Source organism: Zea mays, chromosome 3 (assembly GCF_902167145.1).
Source record: "Zea mays cultivar B73 chromosome 3, Zm-B73-REFERENCE-NAM-5.0, whole genome shotgun sequence".
NCBI classification, from domain to species: Eukaryota; Viridiplantae; Streptophyta; class Magnoliopsida; order Poales; family Poaceae; genus Zea; species Zea mays.
Window position 1 is genome coordinate 124,064,112 of NC_050098.1, and position 20,512 is coordinate 124,084,623.

The 20,512-nt window shown below is 48.0% G+C and overlaps 1 protein-coding gene across 1 annotated transcript in view; it reads left to right on the top strand.

Annotated features, from left to right (window-relative positions):
- LOC109945085 (uncharacterized) overlaps positions 1–17,343 on the top strand; it is a gene marked incomplete at its 5' end in the record, with an annotated part of 73,680 nt that extends 56,337 nt beyond the window's left edge. Inside the window, 2 exons of the mRNA XM_020550882.1 lie at positions 16,039–16,663; positions 17,132–17,343. Of these exons, the coding sequence (XP_020406471.1) occupies positions 16,039–16,663; positions 17,132–17,343 (837 nt within the window). The remainder of the gene's footprint in view (positions 1–16,038; positions 16,664–17,131) is intronic.
- Positions 17,344–20,512: the final 3,169 nt, after the last annotated feature.

The following is a 20,512-nucleotide window of genomic DNA, read 5'->3' on the forward strand; positions in this document are numbered from 1 at the left end:
AAGATATACTTTCCTTTCCTAAATTTTACATAAATGCAATTGTCTTCCTTGTTTTCTTCGAAACCAAACTTTCTGATAGTCTAATCAAACTTGATGTACCACTGTCTAGAGGCTTGTTTTACTCCATAAATGGACCTCCTAAAGTGACATCCCATGTGTCCTTTACCGCTCATAACAAAACCCTTTGGTTGTGCCATGAACACATTTTCTACTAACTCTCCATTTATGAATGATGCTTTACATCCATCTGATGGAGCTCTAGATCAAAATGAGCAAGAAGTGCCATGATGATCCTGAATGAATCTTTTGTTGAGACAGGTGAGAAGGTTTTATGGTAGTCAATGCCTTTTCTCTGTGTGAACCCTTTGGCCACAATTCTAGCCTTGTATCTTTCTACATTCCCTCTGGAGTCACGCTTGGTCTTGTAGACTAACTTACAGCCTACTGTTTGGCTCCTTGGGGAATGGCTTCTAAGTCCCAAACTTTGTTCTTTCTCATGGATTCTAATTCATCTTCCATGGTCGATAACCATTTGGATGAATTTGCGCTTCTCATAGCAGCTTCATATGTTGTGGGATCACCTTCTATATCAATGTCCTCACTCATATAAATCTCATCACTTCATGTGTCTTCTGTTGCATAGACTTCATAGCCATCAGGGATTGCAGATTTTCTGTGCCTCTGTGACCTCATGAGACTTGGTTCTGGTTTAGGTTCACCTGGTTCTCCTGCAATGGTGCGTCACTTGGCGCAACACTACCACTATCTTTTGATATTTCCTGAGCAACTGGCTCAGGGCAGTCCAAGATGCGCAGAAGGTGAAGCTACTTGCTCTGTAGTAGTTGCACTAGGTGATGCCACATTTGCAGCAGGGGTTTCACCCACAGTCGGTATGATTGTTGGTGGAATCACAGTGGGTATCGAGAAGTATGGTTCTTCAACCATCGGAAACGGGACATACGTCCTCTTTTCCTGAAGGTCAACCTCTTTGAGTACCTAACTCCCCTTGATCATGTCATCCTCTAAGAAAATGCAATGTCTGGTTTCTATAAACTTGGTTTATCTGTCTAGGCAGTAGAATCTATAACCCTTCGATCTATCAGGGTAGCCAATAAAATGGCAGCTAGTGGTTCTCTCTTCTAGAATTCCTTGTCTAGCATTAAATATTATAGCTTCTGCTGGACAACCCCATATGCGGAAGTAGTTGAGCGTGGGCTTTCTGCCAGTCCACAACTCATATGGAGTTTTAGCCACTGATTTACTAGGAACTCTGTTGAGTATATGCATAGCGGTTTTTAAATCCTTCATCCATAGACCCAATGGTAAGTTAGAGTAATTAAGCATACTCCTTACCATATCTATTAGTGTTCTGTTATGCCTTTCGGCAACCCCATTCTGTTGCGGTTCGCCAGGGGTTGAATACTGAGCAACAATACCGTTTTGAGTTAGGAACCTCGCGAAAGGCCCTAGGACCTAGCCATACTCAGTATGGCACCCATAGTACTACCCCCACGATCTGATATGACAATCTTTATCTTCAAATTGTGTTGATTTTCTACTTCAGCCTTGAACTGTTTAAACTTGTCTAAAGCTTTTGATCTTTCCTTAATGGGATAAATATAATCATAGCGAGAGTAGTCATCTGTGAAGGTTATGAACGAGTTAAACTCATCTACTGTCCTAATTAGAAAAGGACCACATATATCTATATGAATAATTTCTAACACTCTCGTACTGTGCTTAGCATTTTTCTTGATCTGCTTCGCAAATTTACCCTTAATGCAATCTCTACATTGCTCTAAGTCTGTGTGTCTAGGGGATGGAGAATATGTTCCTTAACAAGACGTTCTATTCTCCCCCTCAAAATATGTCCCAAACGATAGTGCCATAATTTCGATGAGGTTTCTCCATCATTTCGTTTTCTTTTCCTGCCACTGCTAGCTGGATCGTTTTCTGGTGTATCTAATACATTAACAACATCATTGTGCAAAAGTAAATAAAGCATATCTCGTCGGATGGAGAGACCAACATCTCAATTATTAAACTGAATAACACATTGTCTATCGCCAAAATGACAATGAATTTGCTAATCATCAAATCTAGAAACTAAAATAAGGTTTCTTCGCAAGGAAGGTACATAGAGTAAGTCTCTCAACAACAGTAAAAATCCATTAGGTCAACTAAGATGTAGATCTCTAATGGCCTTGACTGCTGCTTCGACTCCATTTGCCATTCTAATTGTTCTTCGGCCCTTTGGGAGCCTTTGGCTTTAATGGAGTCTCTGTAGAGAGTTGACAACATGAACAGTTGCACCTAAATCAACCCACCAAGAATAACTGGGATATTCTAAGTATAAAGACTCATTTATAAAAGTAACTTGGTCCTTACCACTCTCTAGAAGAAACTGCAAGAATTCAGGGCACTTCCTCTTGTAATGACCTATCTTCTTGCAATAGAGGCGGGTATGAGGGGGAACTAAGAAGTTGCCTCCTTGTTTTGGCTGATTATTGTTGCTAGAAGAAGCCTGGTTATACTGCTTACCATGCTTCTTGAACTTCTTCTTTGAGTTCTTATTCTGTTTAGAGATATTGCCTTTTATGAAGTTGACAGAGTCTCCAGTCTGCTTCAACCTCTCTTCCTTCTAGACACATTGTGCCAAAAGTTGATCTATGTTCCACTTATCAGTGACAGTGGTGTTATACTGGATGTGAAAGGTCTCAAACTCCTTGGGCAGAGACTTCATTATAATAAACACCACAAAATCCTCATGTGAAGGAGACCTGAGGTATTTGTTTATCTTAGCAACGATGGATATCATTTTCTGGATAAATGGTCTGACACCATTTCCATCGTATTTTGCGTTGATAAACTTGGTCATTAGAGAGCAAGCATATGCCTTAAAGGACCCTTTATGATGAGAGGCTACCCTCTCAAGGTACTCCTTGGTAGTCTCACACTCTAGTATGGAACTTGTCGGAGGGAAAATCCTCCGGCCGGGTGGCGGAATGCACCCGCCCTAATCCTAAGATGAGGAGGGGGCCTAAGCGTTTTGCCTGTTTGGTGGATTTCGCGTGAACACAAGAGGACTCAAGGGATTATAGTGGTTCAGGCCGCCGGAGCGTAATACCCTACCTCCACTATGTGTAAGTTGTATTGAGTGTGTGTTTGAGCGTGTCCTTTGTAATGCTGTGTGCCTTCCCTTTTATAGTTTAAGGGAGGCACATACAAGGATGCTGAGCCCCGACATGCAGGCCCAGGAGCATAATGAAGAAATATATTATGTGAATAACTAATGTTGACAGAGTAATGCATAAGTAATCAGCGGGAGTCATGATGACTGTAGTCCATGCAGCATTGATAGGTAGTAACCCTTTTCTTGGAAACGTACGAGTAATGGTGAGTAACTGCACGGGCCACGTATCGTGGACTGAGCACGCCGCCTGTCAGTGGAATGGACAGGTGCATGTCTTATCCGTAATGAATGCGAAGGCGCGCGTAGCCTAGAGGCATCATGCCAGGTTCCGCCCGTTGGCTTATGTCGTGCGTAGTATGCCACGTGTTGGGGGCCTTCGTCCTCCGAAGGTCCTCAAAAACGTGATTTAACAATATCTTCCAAGTGTGACATATGAACAGTGTCACATCCGGGTTTCGGGGCACCAAGACCCGGGCGCGAACATAATCACCAGGTGTGCTGGGACCAAGTCTCACACATATGATGAATCATGGCACATGATCGAATGTCACATCTTTACTATATAATAGGAGTTCTATACAAAATAAATAAATAATTACATCAAAAGGAGACAACGGTCCAGCAACCCAAAGTTGACTGGGAGACGACGGCCTAGACCTCTCACGAACACATCGCAGCATCCTCCATGCACCTCATCCTGTGGTACCTGTTCTTGACCTGTGGGGGGGTGTGAGACAGCAAGAGTGAGCTCACATACGTTCATCGCTCAACAAGTTGTGGGGAATAATGTGCATGAACTCGCCAAAGGTGGGAGCTCACGTGAAGTGTAAGGCTTACCAACGGAGATGGTTGAAGCTGAGCATTGCTTTTAAAGTTGGTCAAAATTTTATTAGCAATTACTAAGTATAAGTAAATACCAACCCAATTAAATAGTAGAACAAAAGTAATAACAACACCTGCAATGCAATGCATATGACAAATTGAATTTAGTTCCATAGATTAATCATGTGAGTGTCCGAGCTGCTCATGACCGTGAGCACGGCTAGTATACCAGTTTTACACTCTGCAGAGGTTGCGCATCTTTACCCACAAGTCATGTTACCCATCTGCCAAGAGACGGCCAATCCCATACACCTCTACCGAGGAGGCGAGGCAGGGTAACACTACGAGGCCTTTACAAAGTTCCACTAGCTTCAGAAAACCCGCTACAGTTTATAGGAAGCTCCAATGCAGGAATCCCTCACATGACCGCCATCGTAGCAAAATCATCCCAAGGGCCTCCCTACACTGACCACTCCCCTACTGCCCTTGCCCCTTTCGGGTAAGGTAGTCATCCACTAGCTTTCCTAATTAATCAGCCAAGGGCGTCCATAAACCCTTGTGGTAGCACTGTTTTCCCGGGTGGTTCTCCATGTTCCAATTAACATAATGATCTTATCATGAACAGTAAATAACAACTGATAACAAAAGTGTAATCATGAATAATGTATCTCCATACCCAAAACCACATATAGCACTAGCAAGTACTACCCAGAAAGTTCAGTGGTAAACAAGGTATAAAGATAGACAAACTAGGGTATCCTATTGGGTCCCATCAAAATTAACCTATACAAATCATTATGATTAATTAGAACATGAGTGGGTAAAAAGAAGTGATCAAGGGCACAACTTGCCTGGCACTTGAGATTCCAGGTACCAACTTGCTCTTCAGATGACACGTGTCCTCACTGCTAAACGTAGCAATACATACAAACATGTATAGGCAAAATTAACATCACACCAAACATAAGAATAAACTACGTAATAATAATCTACGCGTCGTAACGAGATCGTAGGAACATGAATTATTAATTTTGGAGTTATAGATTTTAAGTTATGAATTTCCAAAGGTCTGGGTGCTAGGTATAAGATTAATTAGGAGATTAATTTCATTATGGTTTTCATGTCAAAACAGAGACACTAGTTGATAAACAATAATATTACAAAACTATAGAAACTGGAATGGATCAATTTGGACTTAATATGAATTTTATATGAATTAAACAAGTTCTAGCATTTATTTTCACACTAAAAATCATTTTCTAATTACTTTTACTGGATTTTCTAATTCTCTGGACTGGGCACACAAAACCAGAGGAGCACAGGGTTTAATCTATAAGATTTCCTAGACTCAGAATTCACCCGCGTGGACGGCGGGTTGAATCTAGAAAACCAGAGGGTCTCTTTTGCATAATCGCACATCCGAAAGGGTATCTTGTGTTTTGAGCCGTTGGATGAAATTCTGAGGGCCACGATTAGATCCACATAAGTCCGAACCGGTATGCTCTATCAATCGTTGGATCAAAAACCGTTGGCCCAGATTTTAATGTACTGCGATCAGTTTAATACGTGCGATCTCGATCCAACGGCTCATGCATTGGTTATCCCTAGATCTAATCCGGTGCGCACAACACGGATCTAACGGCCAAAGGGATTTCTTCCCAACCAGCTGGACAACCACGGCGACGGTAGTCTTCTTCACCAGGCTTCCACACACGCTACACCGCGGTGGCGGCCAGGGCGCATAAGGCCGAGCCCCAATCCCCCGAGCGGCGCCCAATGCTTTCGTGCTCCAACCCGAATCCCGATTGTTACTACACATAGAGGAGGATATTGAGATCTCGGCAGAGGTATTCTTACCGAGGACGACGCATCCAGGAGATCCCCCGCGACAGATTTGACGACGGTGAGCAATCACCGCCCATCTCGGTTGCTGGTCTCTAGCGGCAGATAATGGAGCACGGCCACGGTCGGTGTGATAGGAGAACCGAGCAGAGGATAACTCGAGCTCGAAGGACAGGGCGGAAGGCCGGAAGCGAGACCACCGACGACGCAGTCAAGCTCCGTTTTCCAACAATGGCGGCTCCAGTTCTTCATCCAATGCGCACAGCCCTGCACCTAGCCGACAATGCTCCCAGGCACGCGAGATATGGATGAGGAAGGTGCGCCAGGTACAGCGCGATAAACGGGGAAGGCATCGCGGCCCCCCCACATTTATACTCTGGAACGCTGCTTGGATCCCAGTGGCAATCACGTGATTCACGGATGTCGTTGCGCTGCGACGGAGTTCGGTGATGGGGTTTGGCTGCAGCAGCGGGGTTCGCGGAGGATCCCAACCTCCCGCCGAAGCCGCGGTCTCCGATCCGTAAGCATCGGTGTTCGTCTCAACAGGGAAGAAGACCAGACAAGTAGGACCCGACTGCAGTGGCCCAAACATGCACTGCTGAGGAGAAAACGGCTGACAAGCGAGTCCCTCGTGGAAGCGGCAGGAGGTGGGCTGCATGGTGGCCGAGTTGGGCTGCGCAGCGGAGTGACCAATTGGGATGGGTGGGAGGCGAGTAAGTGGGCCGCGAGGGAGTGGAGTCGGCCCAAACGTAGGAATGTCCTTATCTCTTTTTTTCTCTATTTTCTATTTCTATTTATTTTGAGATTTTCAAATTCAAATTTGACTCTATTTTCACATTTACTCTTCAAAAAGTACAATCAAAATCCAACATGCGATGCAGGATTATTTTATTTATTTATTTGTTTATTATCCTACATAAGTACATACTTTTGGATATGTTACTCCACCTAATTATTTTGTGAACAATATTTTTGATTGTATAATCTCGATTAAACGAAGCTCTATTATTTATCCTTATAATACCTATAAACTTCAACAAAGAATAACTTATAGAAGAATCTTTTTATTGAATATTTACTATAAAACTTTTATTTTATGAGATGTAACTTCAAAAGTTATGAAAAAAAACTAATTCAAGATCTTTGGAAAATTTGTACATAATTCTCAAAATGAGATTTTGAGGTGTTACAAACAGGTACCTTCGGACTCAGGCTAAAAGCATGTACGATATAAAAAGCATGATCGTGACGAAGGTTGGAGTTGCTCCGAAGCTACGCGCAGGGGAGCTTCGGCTAAATGGCGGAAAAAGGATCCGACTTAAAGGGGAAAATGTTATCTAGTCCTCATAGAATTGTCTATAAGTCAATAATAAATGTAAAGGGCATGAATGTAATTTCTCACAGGCTGCGTCCTGTGCTTATAAATAGATGAACAGTACCCCCGTACTGTTCACGCTGACTTGTATTTACTTTTGCGTCACGCTTGTACTTTCACTTTCCATCAAGCCGAAGGTACCTTTTATAATTCAATATTGTTTCTGTCTTTCCAGAATAATATAATGATAATGAATTAATAATGTTATATGATTGTATATGTTGCCTCTTATATTTCATATACTTCTACTTATATTAACATATATCACATTTATGAAGGTATGTCCCTCCATAACCTTCATCTGAAGATCATTATATCGTAAGGGAAATAATGCTTCGAAGGACGAAGGACATTAACATTTAATATTTTGTGTTGCTTTGTTCTTAACTCATAGCATTTGAGAACAAGTCTCCAACATTGGCGCCCACCTCCAGTGAACTCATTCGACCACCTTCGGCAAGCACTGACCTTCGTCATGCCGCCGAATAAAGCTTCAGCAACAGGGACTGCTGCATTGCAGCCACTGGACCCAAACCAGGAAACTCTTTCTCTCCGAGAAGCTCGAAGCCAGAAGTGGAAAGCCACCAGTCCAACACTCCAGGAGGAGTTGGACCAAGAAATCTGGGACATGGAAATCATCCATCAGCAAGTACAAAGGAAGAAGGAGAAGATGACACGACTGGCTGATCTTCAAAAGAAGATCGATGAAGCTACTGAAGAAGTGCGTTATCTTGCTCAAGATGAACAAGATCGAAGGCCCCAACACAGGGAGCTTCGTTAAGAAGGCTTATTCAATGAAGATGGATGGTATGATGACTTTAATCATGATGCCTTTACTTTTGATGATGCTTCTCCCTTGGCAGCAGAACTGCAGGCTTCCCCATGGCCCCCGTCATACAAGCCACCTTAGCTTCCCATGTATGATGGGCACTCAGATCCAAAGCAGTTTCTGATGAGCTACGAAGCAACTATATCTTTGTATGGGGGCAATACTGCAGTCATGGCGAAGTCCTTCATCATGGCAGTCCGAAATGTAGCCCAAACATGGTATTCTTCTCTTCGGCCAGGGACTATCACGTCGTGGCAGAAGCTTAAGGACATGCTGGTGACCAGTTTCCAAGTCTTTCAGACAAAGCCAGTCATAGCTCAGGCCCTGTTCCAATGCACGCAAGACCATGAGGAATACCTCCAGGCGTATGTCTAAAGGTTCTTGCGACTGAGGGCACAAGCTCCTACAGTGCCCAATGAGATTGTCATTGAGGCCATGATCAAGGTTCTTCGGCCAGGACCTACTACTCAATATTTCGCCAGAAAACCCCCACAGACTCTGGAGAAGATGCTTCAAAAAATGGATGAGTACATCCGGGCTGACAATGACTTCCGCCAAAGAAGGGAGGAAGCTTACAAATTCTCTAAGATGACCAGGGGCTTCGGAGGACGAATTCATTCGAGGCATGTCAGGTCGATCCATAGCTCCAGCCAGAGCGATGACAAGGGAAGCCAGCCCCAGAGGTCACAGTACACCTCACAATCTTTGGGGCAATAGCAAAGCTCCTTCAGGCCGCCGGCTCCAAGAGGCAGAGGCGCTACGGGCTTCGGAGGAAGATTTAGGGATCAGCCCAGGAAAATTTATTGCTTATTCTGTGGTGAAGACAAGGGCCACACTACAAGAATGTGTCGAATCACCATTCAGAAGCAGAAGGAGATAGCAGAAGCCGAAGCTCGGCAGAACCAGCCAAAGCAGGTCTTGCACACTCCTTCGTGCCACTCTCCCTACATACCAGAATATGTGGGTAATCATCTTGCAGCTTCTGTTGCTTCGGCTAGCCATTCACAGGCTTCCTGGCCACAACTCCCACCCCCACCACCGCTACAGCCGACCTACTCTCGAAGCCAGCCAGAAGGGCGCCAGTATTCTCAGCAGCAACGTGAAGTCAGGGAGGAATCCGAAGCTCGCACAGTCAATAGTACTGTGCCAGAATCAAAGCACATTTATTGAGCGATATCCTACCCCTGAAGTACTTTTATGTTCTGTGTCATTTTGTTTTTCAATAAGGAACAAACAATACAGAACTAGTTTTAATTTCTTGTAATAGTTTCACTTTTATCAGAATGAAATATATCTTCTTCAAATATTTACGAAGCTCAAAAATTGCTGAAGCTCAAAAGACGTTCCTAAGGGAATGCAGAGCTAAAAATCGCAACCAAAGTTTAGCCGAAGCTACAAAAAGCCGTTCCTAAAGGAGCGCAGCGTAAGTTTTGCCAAAGCTACAAAAAGTCGTTCCTAAGGGAGCATAGTGTAAGTTTTCTGCTCAAAAGTCGTTCCAAAGGGAATGCAGAGCCAAATACCGCTGAAATATAAGGCGAAGAATTTCAAAAGACGTTCCTAAGGGAATACAGAACTTACACCAAAAGTCAACGGTGATACCGCCGAAATAGAAGGCGAAGAAGTTCAAAAGACGTTCCTAAGGGGATGCAGAACTTACACCGAAAAATAAGCAGTGAAGCCGAAAAATAAACGGCAAAGAGATCTCGATCGTTCCTAAGGGGACGCAGAGATGGTGTGTTCCAGTGTGGGCGTGTGGGTGCGTATCTTCGGCATTAGCATCATCCTTCGCATCATATCATCACATCATCCCGCATAGCATCACATCATACATCATATTGCACCGATGACACGAATTGGATACGAAGTCGACCTTCGGAGACTGCTTTATAAAAAATAAAAATGTGCTAAGGCACAAGGTTAGCTGAGAAATACAACTTCGTCAGCTCTATTGCAAAAGAAGGGATCCTTTGTTTACGAAGCTGGGATGTTTTTACGAAGCACGGTTATTTTCACGAAGCACGGTTTTCTTCTTTGAAAAGCATGAAAAGAAGGGAAGGTGTTTTTTTGCCGAAGGCTCAAAAACGGTATGTATATAAAGTTTCATGTATCGTAAAGAACTGAACTACAAATAATTTACATATTAGATTAAAAAATATGCACATCGAATATTACAGTCTTGATACAACAAAGCTACATTGATCATCTAAAAATGTTTTTACAATAAGTATCAGTCCTCTTTCAGGACCTTTTCCGCAATTTCATTTAACAACTTGTTAACAACTTCGTCAACAATAGATTCGACTATATTGATGATCTCTATTGCTTTCTTCGTTTTTGGGTCGGCCAGGGGGTCGAACGGTTCCGGTGGAGGAGACAGTTCAGCTGCAGTAGAAAAAAAATTAGTCAGTTCGAAGTCACGAAAACAAACGACGAAGCTAAAGGCCATAAAACGATACCTATCCGTCTCTCGCGTTCTGCAGCTTCCTCAGCTTTTTTTCGCTGCTTCTCGAGCGTCATGAATATCTTTTTCACTTTTCTTCATTATTTCGTGAGCCATTTCTCGGCCGCCATTTGCCCAGATGTCAGTGTAAAATTTTCCGCCCATTAAACTTGCTTCGGCTGATGGATCCTTTGTGTCATCCACGGAGAAGGCAGCTTCGGCCTGGGCCAGGGTTTTGACATGATCGCAACCCGCCTTCTCCAAGATGGCTGAAATTCCTCTTGCACCAGAGAACGCGCAGACATCCCCGTGATCACTTAAAATTTCTTCAAAAGCTTCAGCCTCTCCGCTTATCCATTCGATAACGCCTTCAGGGTCGCCTCATATAAAGTTGTCTTCGTTGGAATAGGCGCCCACGTTGGCGAAGCTAGCCTTTATCTTCTCCACGCAGCCCAGGGATTTTTTGAAGCATCTTTCTTTGGATGCGCGAAGTTCTTCAACTGTTTTTTCTAAATAATTTCTCCAATATTCACTAATATCTCGGTTGGCCTCTGCGAGACCACATTTTTCTTTGGCTTCGGCCAGCTGTTTCCGAAGGTCTTCGATCTCATTCTTTTGAATTTCAGCTTGAGCCTTAAAACTAGTTTCATCTTCTTTTACTTTGTCCACTAATGAAAGTAGAATTTTGTCTTTTTCCGTGGCTTCGTTTCTCAGCTTGATAACCTCTGTTCGAAGGTTGTTGAGAGCTATAGTGCAGCTCTCGTCTTTAGCATTCTTTTGCGCCCTTAGGGCATTGCTAAGTATTAAGCCATGCAAGAAAGAATAAAAGGATTAACATGAGAATAAAATGCTTCATTCTAGAGTTCATAAGCTTCAAAATTCACAATTTCTGTACCTTCAGACTGTTGTATGCAAGACTATCTGCGAGATCGGCCTTCGTCATGGCGCAAAGGCTAGCTTTGAGCTTTGGAAAACCCATACTTCTGCCCATCTCCCGGCAGACGGATAATTCTTTGTTGTCCGGGAGGCAATACAAAAAGTCATCCTCGGTTGTACCATTAAATACCAGGGCTCCCTTCGGATACTGCAATTCCCGGGCATAATGTTTGGCTTTAGAAATTTCTTCTTCGGATAGTTTTTTTCCGAAGCATGACTAACAATATAATCAAAACCTTCGGAGGGTGCTTCGGGAGTAAGGGATTCGGCTTCTTTGGCCACACTTTTCTCAAAAGCTATATTAGTATCTGGAGTTATTCCTTCGCCCCCCTGCTCGGTTGGGGCAAGCTTCGTATCCGTAGGCACTGTGGGCCCAGCCTCGGTTTCAGCCTGGGTTATTGTAGCTTCAACTTCTACTTGCTTAGATCAGCTTTGGGTTGCATTTTGTCAGCTTCGGCAACCTTCCCTGTGGGAGCAGGGCTTATGGAATCGCTTGTTTCCAAAATATCTAATACATTTACCATCCTCCTCTTAGGAGTTATGGCAGAACTCTTTTCTGCCTTCAGCGCTGTCGCTTCTGTTGAAGGACTTAAAATCCCTGGCATCTTTGATACTTCTTCAGTTTTTGATCTTTCAGCTTTATCTTTGTCAACGTTCGTTTCAACTAACTCAACCGAAGCTGCCTTCGGCATTATAGCCGGCTCTTCAGTCCTCTGCATGGGAGGAACAAGTTCTCTTAATTCAGCAGCTGAAGAGGCCTCCCCACCAAACTTAGGCACCACAGCCGGTTCAATGTAACGCGGCCGGTGGGTAAGTACCTTCATCTTTTTGTCCATAGCCTTCGGTACAGGTTCAGCTGGGGCGGCCAAGGCAGCAGCTTTTCTCTTCTTCCCCTATCCCCGCAGCGGGTAGTGGTAGTCGGGGTAGACGAAGCCGATGGCGTCAAAAACTCTATTTATTCTCTTTTTTCCCCGACCTCCGAAGGCTGTAGATAGTGCATTATCTTCTGCCTTGGAATAAGCTCCAAGCAGCTCATCACTTGTAACTTCGATGCATTTTAGCCAGTCATCAGTTGGTTCATCGAATTTATCCCCATATCTGAATGTATACTTCAGTCGGACCAGTTCACCTTCGCTAGACTTGGTAATGGTCTCCTTCGGCATTTCCCAGCTCTCTACAAGTGGCCATACTCTGAATGCTATATGCTCTTGAATTAAATCTCTTGTACCAATGAAGAAGCAGACAGTACCAAACGCCTTCTGACACGCTTCAGCGGCGTCATCAATTTCAACCTTCGGTTTTTGGAGACCGAAGCGGGACCATATGGGGCGCATAATAACCTCATTGATGTCCTCCCTCATTGTCAAGTCGTTCTTCACATAAAACCATTCTTCCATCCAATTTCCGGGCCATCTCTTCCATCCAATTTCCGGGCCATCTCTTCACATAATAACCTCATTGTAACTGGGTGGCTTGCGTTGGGACGGGCGATAAATCCATAACAACCGAAGTTGTTGTGATACTGTTCTTTCCCTGTGGCCTTCGTCTCATACAGAAGTTCGTGCATGCTGCAGAAGCATTTTGCGCTTGGCTCTATCCCTTGGCTTCTTACTACCCAGACGAAGACTCCCATCCTCAATATGGCTTCGGGGATCAACTGATGAAGGAAGATTTGGTAGGTTTTCAGCACTTCAACTACAAACCTGCTCAGTGGGAACCGAAGCCCAGCTTTGAAGAAGCTTCGAAAAATCACAACTTCGTTCTCCTCAGGCGCTGGAACGTTGTTGTCTCCGCCAGCCCTCACAATAGACATATCCCGAAAGTACCTTCCCCTCATATTTTCGAGGTAACTATGCTTGATGGTCGATTTTCGGAAAATTGCATGACTTGGTCTCCAGGGTCGATCCTCAGAATCTTCGCCTCCACTTTTCGCATCATAACTGTCATTGTCACCAGTATGTTCAGACAGGCCCTCCAGTATCTCCTTAGTAATCTTCTCTGTATTTGATTTTGCCATTGACTTGATAAATCCAGCAATGTAAGGATTCACAGCCTTCTTCTCCTCAAAAAGCTTCTCCTCTTCAGTTAGCTTCGTCTCAGCAGCAACCTTCTTGTCTTGAGACATTTTTCCTTCAGAGATGATGAAAATGTGTCTTTCTAACCGAAGCTCAGAAAGCTTCAGAAACTAGCAAGCATTAGTGAGCAAGAGCTATGAAATTGCGAAAATAAAGCAAATGGCACAAGCAGCGTACCAAATGTGGTTGGTGCGAGTTCTTATTTATACGCTCGGCACGCTCCAAATCGGGGGCCCCCGTCCGTCATTGACTGTTGCTATTCTAGCAAAGGGAAGGTGTTTTTCGGACCTTCGGCTTAAGGCCATCATCCATGTCGCAGTCTGAATTCGTTATCTTAAACAAATTAATACGGCGAGGGGCTACTGTTGGGGGCCTTCGTCCTCCGAAGGTCCTCAAAAACGTGATTTAACAATATCTTCCAAGTGTGACATATGAACAGGTACCTTCGGACTCGGGCTAAAAGCATGTATGATGTAAAAAGCATGATCGTGACGAAGGTTGGAGTTGCTCCGAAGCTACGCGCAGGGGAGCTTCGGCTAAATGGCGGAAAAAGGAACCGACTTAAAGGGGAAAAGGCTATCTAGTCCTCATAGAATTGTCTATAAGTCAATAATAAATGTAAAGGGCATGTATATAATTTCTCACATGCTACGTCCTGTGCCTATAAATAGATGAACAGTACCCCCGTACTGTTCACGTTGACTTGTATTCACTTTTGCGTCACGCTTGTACTTTCACTTTCCATCAAGCCGAAGGTACCTTTTGTAATTCAATATTGTTTCTGTCTTTCCAGAATAATATAATGATAATGAATTAATAATGTTATATGATTATATTTGTTGCCTCTTATATTTCATATACTTCTACTTATATTAACATATATCACATTTATGAAGGTATGTCCCTCCATAACCTCCGTCTGAAGATCATTATATCCTAAGGGAAATAATGCTTCGAAGGACGAAGGACATTAACATTTAATATTTTGTATTGCCTTGTTCTTAACTCATAGCATTTGAGAACAAGTCCCCAACACCACGTGGCAGCATCGGGTCTCCGCCTGGGCGGGTAGCAGGAGTGTATGCAGATAGGTCCGGATCCCACCAGACCAGGTCTGGACACATGTCGGCACCGGACCCCGCCTGGGCCCTGATTAAGGCCCGGGTGTGTTCTGTCCTGGGTCCTTGGGACCCTACTATGGGCGGCCCGGACCCCATACGCGGGGGGGGGGGGGGGGGGCCCGGGTCCCATTCTAGGGGTCCGGTCCGTAAACGTGGGGGTCCTGGACCAAACTTGGAGGTCCGGACTGTATATCCAGGGGCCCGGCACTTTCCCATGGGGGTCCGGACTCACTGTTGATGTCTTGGAGTATATCACTTTCTCTGGACACGTGACGGCCCCAGACCCGCCCATGTGGTGGGGTCAGGCGTTGTTGCTAACCCAGAGTAGTCGCCCAAGGCTAGGGCGAGTCATGGCCTGGTCCCACATACAGCTCGTTTACCACGCGACTAAGAGTAGTCGCATGGGTACTGTGCTTTGATACAACAGTAAGGGGTACCCTAGTTTCAGGGTACCGACAGTGGCTCCCGGGCCCACCTCAGGGGAGGATACGAGCCTGCAGGCGGGGCTAAAGCTTGTACTTTGCCTTGACATGGCCTGATTGGTGATTGGTGCGCCGTTTCAGCGTGTCTGCTGACGCACCTGCTGTCAATCCACCTTCAGTCATGTCAACTGACATATCTGTCCCCGCGGTTGACTAACCCACGGCCCCCACGCCTGGTGGTTTTGTCGGGTCACGCGCGGGGCGCCTCGTTGCCGCTGCCTTGGTTTACAAGATAACCTTTTGTCTTCTACAGCGGCCCCAAGGCGGTGCACTATCGCGTGCGGCGGTTCGCCCTTTCCGCACCCGAAATCTGGCACACAAACCGTATGACTTGTGGACCTGGGCCCCCGTGTCATAGACTGGGTTGCCTTGGTCCTTGGTGCCCGTCGAGCGGGATTTCCTGCAGCGATTCAGGGGCGCGCGGAAGGGTTTCCCTGAACAAGGATTTAGGTTTCCTTGAAAAAGGATTCCCCCCGCATGCAGCAGTTACCTTTTCGCATTCTCTCCCAATCGGTTGCGCCCCTTTGCCTTCGTGCTCCCCTGCTTTACACCCGCGCCGCCGCACTCGCCATGGCTTCGCTTGGTCATCCTGACCGCTTTCAGTCTGAGGAAGCACTTAACCTGGTGCGTGGCCTACTTGGGTGGAGCGCACCAGGGCTCACTGGAAGAATCCGTGCCGGCGCTTCCCCCTCGGTGATCTCGCCACCGGGGAGTTCGTGCTGTTCACCTCCTACATCTCTTGCGGATTGGCGCTGCCGATTTCGCCTTTCTTTCTGCTGCTGCTGGAGGAGTTCGGGCTTCAGCTTCAACACCTCACGCCCCACTTCGTCCTCCAGGCAGCCATCTTCGTCCACCTCTGTGACATGTTCGTAGGTGTGGCTCCCTGCACTTCCCTCTTCTGCTACTTCTTCGTGCTGGTCAAGTCCGGGAAGACCAGGGACCACATCGGGGCCTACTACTTCCAGACGAGGCCAGATCCGGCTGTAGTCTACATCCCCACCTTTGGTGGAGAGAGGTGGGAAAACTGGCGCAACGACTGGGTGATTACCAGCACCGAGGCCAACGACCGCCTCGTCCTGCTGTCCAATGGGCTAGCACTCGACCGCAAGCAATGGAGGAGCATGCCCTCCCTCTCGCCAGAGTTCCTGCCCATATTGGACAGGATCAAGGTCTTGGCCACGTGCGGCCTGACATCAATGCACGTGATCGGCGACCTCCTGAAGCGCCAAATCATGCCGCTACAGAGGAGGCCACGCCTATGCTGCTGGTTCACCAGCCCGAACGACATCGGCAGGATCCAGCGCGGGCCGGGCACCGATCTGTCCTGGGACGAGCTGGCAGTCCTAATGGGAGGGATTACTGGGAAAACTTTTGTCCCTGAGTCCCTGATACTCCCCCAGAACATCCCGGCGCTCTGCGACGACCCAGGCCCGAGGACGGCGATCTTGGCCACGCTGCCGACCCTCGATGACAGTGGTGTGGCAGTTCGCCAGACCTGCGGTCGGGACCCCCTCCGCGGGATCCGGATCTCTGATGCACCATCTGGAGGTCCCTAGCCCGCCTGGGCGGCTCCCAGCGCCAACCCCACCGTTGCCCCCAGCCCCTTGGACAAAGGCAAAGGGGTTGCAAGTAGTGCCTCCGCCCAGGTAGCTCCAGGGGGGTCGGAGGAGGAGAGGCGACGCAGGCTACGTCGCGCTGACGGGTCGCTCGTTTCGGTGCCCCCTAGAAGCGTTAGAGGACTGCAGGTGGGACCGAGGAGGCCAGCTCCTAGGCCCACGGTACGCAGAGGCGCATCAGTCCTCCGGTCCCGCCGCCACCACCACCATCTGGGGGTGATCACCCCCAGGGGCACCAGCAGCAACAACAACAGCAGCAGCAGGAGTAGCAGCAGCAGGAGGAGCGATTGCCCCGCTTCCAGGGTCACTGGAAAGTCCAGGGCCCCAAGTAAGTGTAGCCCCTTTTTCCATGAGTCTAATCATCATGCCGACCAGTCTTAACCCATCATCTGTTCGCTAGGGCTTCTTCCTCCACCGCTCCCAAGGTCATGCCTCCTCCACCAGATACCAGGCCCACCGACAGGTCTGGCTCTCAGCAGTAGGAATCTGCTGAGAGTGGTGCCGGCGGTCCGCCCCAGCTGCTGCCAAGACAGCACCAGCGGCTTCTCATACCCTAGCCGGGGGTCCGACGGTAGCGGCGCCAGCGTCAGGCAGCGTCGCAGTGGCGGGTGAGGTCCCAGCTGGGGGATCCGCGCCCACTCCGGACACTGGAGGTGACGCTGGAGGCGCGTCCAACTCCAACCCCCCGCCTGCTCCGGAGGAGATGGAGGTGGTGTTTGGGCGGTGACTCCGGTCGAGTGCCGAGCAAGAAGCTACGCCAATCCCCTCCCCCGCATGCTGTCTGGTGCCCACCAGGTCCTTAGTGACACTGGGGCAGCAATCTTGTGGGAGTGGGAGGCGCTTGAGGCTGAGCACCAGCGCCTCAGTGACTGGCGCACCCAACTGGAAAAGCGCACCAAGACGGCGTCCGGACATTTCAAGAGGGACCTCTATAGGGTGTGCGCCAGGGAGCTGGAGGCGTCCCGGAGGGAGAAGAAGGTGATCAGGAGGGAGGAGGCCATGACCCAGAGGGAGGCCCTCACAATAGAGTACCAGGCCAAGCTGAGCGCCCTGGACCAGACTCTGGAAGCCCAGCAGGCCCAACAGGTCAAGGCCGTGGAGAGGCTGCAAAAGTGGCAGCAAGAGCTCGAGGGCAAGGCCAGCGACGCCGCCCTCGCCGAGGAAAATCTTAAGGCGAAGGAGCAGTCCTTGGACCGGCAGGAGACGGACCTCGCCAGGCGAGAGACGGATCTCAGCTTCAGGGAAGAAATGCTAACCCGGTGAGGCGAGTTGCTGGCCGAGCATGAGCTCGAGGCAGAGGAGAAAGAGAGGAAGCTAGAGGAGCAGATCCGCCAGTTCAATGCAGCACAGGCGGCGCTGGGTCCCCAAGCGATGGAGGCCACCAGGAAGGCCCTTGAAGATCTCCAAGAGGAGCACCGCGCCGGGGTCTAGCGCATTGCCGCGTGGGCCGGCGAGGCAAGCACGACACTGGTGCCGCTAGGGATGAGCCCCATCCTAGTGTTGGAGTTGCCAACATTGATCTCCGGTGCGCTCCCGGTGTTGGACTCTGCCACCGATCGCCTCCGGTTCCTGGATCAGATCCTCGGGGCCTGCCTAGAGGCAGAGGGCGGCAAGCTCTGCCGGGCGGTGGTTGAATATGTCCTGACGTGGTTCCGAAGTCACGACCCTGCCATATCCTTGGCGTCGGTGATCGCTGATCCGGTAGCCGCCACAGAAGATGCCGCCCGAGAGAGTGTACAAGATGCCGTGGAGCTGGTGGCTGAGCTCTTCCAGCGCGATCCTGCTGACGACCTGTAGAGACAAAGCAAGGGTTTCGCTGGGAAGAGGCTGTAATAACTTTTGGCCATGAAACATACTTTAAGAACCGTTAATCAAACGACAGTGGAACTTATCTATATGTTACTTGCCCTTGTTATGTGTAGCGTCATCAACTTCCACCTGGTACTTGGCCCCCCCCCTGGGAGGTAGGCTCGACGTGTCGAGGCTGGATACTAGTATACCAAAGAAAAAAATTGATGACCCGGCCCCTAGGAGGTAGTCTCTACAGTTTGAGACTACCTACCTCTGGACTGGGACCTGGACCTGCACATAGCTTCGACTTTGAAGTGTTAGGAGCACACTCATAGGACCTATCGTTTGGTATCTACCATCCTTTGATTCATGCAACAGGACCTGCAGGATTTAGCCTGGGGAGCCAAGCCGTATGCCCGGACCCATAGGATCACAGTTCCAAATACTAGGGTACCCGTTGCAGAGTGGTGGAGCGTGCAGGCTTAGGGTACGGAACCATGCTAAGCAGCTACACAACTCCGGACCCCTCCAGGAGGCGAGCGCCCATTCTCTAGAACTGGTCCGCAGGTTGCCAGACCCCCTGTAGCAGTAAAGGGGTCTTGAACTGCATGCCTGGCTACTCAATTCGGATGTCATCATACCAGCAAGGGTGTGAAACTGTATGGGTGGGTTAGATAAAAAAATAATGCATGTAAACCGAAGTAGAATAAAACCATCACAAAAGCACATCCAGGGGGTAAATCCTTTCCTTATAACTCGATATACATGGGTGTAGACCAACAGACAGGCTTATGAGGGCGGGCCTCATCGAATTGACGTACACATATGTGTAACCTAGTTACAAAGGAAGAAAACTCAGCCCCCCAGTTTTGCTATTATGGATAGAACTTACGGAGATGCTCTATATTCTAGGGATTGGGAAGAGGTACTCCTTTTATTGTGGCAAGGCGGACACACCCGGGTCTGCATATTTCCGTCACCATGAAGGGTCCTTCCCAACTGGGGGAGAGTTTATGGAGCCCTTCTCGGTTCAGTACTCGCCTTAGGACTAGGTCCCCGACCCTGAGCTCCCTACTATGCACAAACCGTTGGTGGTAGCGCTTGAGCGCTTGGTTGTACCGTGCATTTTTGATCGCCGCTTGACATCTGCGTTCTTCGATGAAGTCCACGTCCTCATGCCCTAGCTGTTCCTGCATAGACTCATCGAAAGACTGGACTCGTGGGGAGCCCATAATGATTTCCGGGGGAAGGCAGGCTTCGGCCCCGTAGACCAGGAAGAACGGGGTCTCCCCAGTAGCTCGGCTGGGTGTGGTCCGGTTCCCCCATAGTACAGACAGAAGCTCGTTGACCCAATTTGCACCATGCTGTTTTAAGCAGTCATAGGTGCGTATCTTGAGTCCCCTGAGGATTTCTGTGTTTGCCCTCTCAGCCTGGCCGTTGCTCCTAGGATGAGTCACAGACGCAAAGCAGAGCTGGGTGTCGATGCCCTCGCAATACTCTTGGAAGAGCCAACTTTTGAACTGGGTCCTGTTGTTCATAATGATACGGCTTGGGACCCCAAATCTGCAGATAATCGACTTGAGGAAGGCAACAGCAACACCCTGGGTGATACTAACCACAGGGGTGGCCTCTGGCCACTTTGTGAATTTGTCGATAGCGACGAAGAGGAAACGGTACCCGCCGACAGCCCTGGGGAATGGTCCTAGGATATCCACCCCCATACGGCGAATGGCCAGGATGGTGGAATCATTTGCAGAGCCTAAGCTGGTGTGTGTATCTGCTTTGCATGGAACTGACATGCTTTGCAGGACTTTACCAACTCAGCTGCATCCTGGAGAGCGGTTGGCTAGTAGAAACCGTGCCGGAAGGCCTTACCAACCAGTGTGCGGGATGACGAATGACTTACGCACTCACCTCCATGGATCTCCGCGAGCAACTCATGACCCTCCTCCTGGGTGATGCCCCGCATGAGAATGCCGTTGGCGCCAAA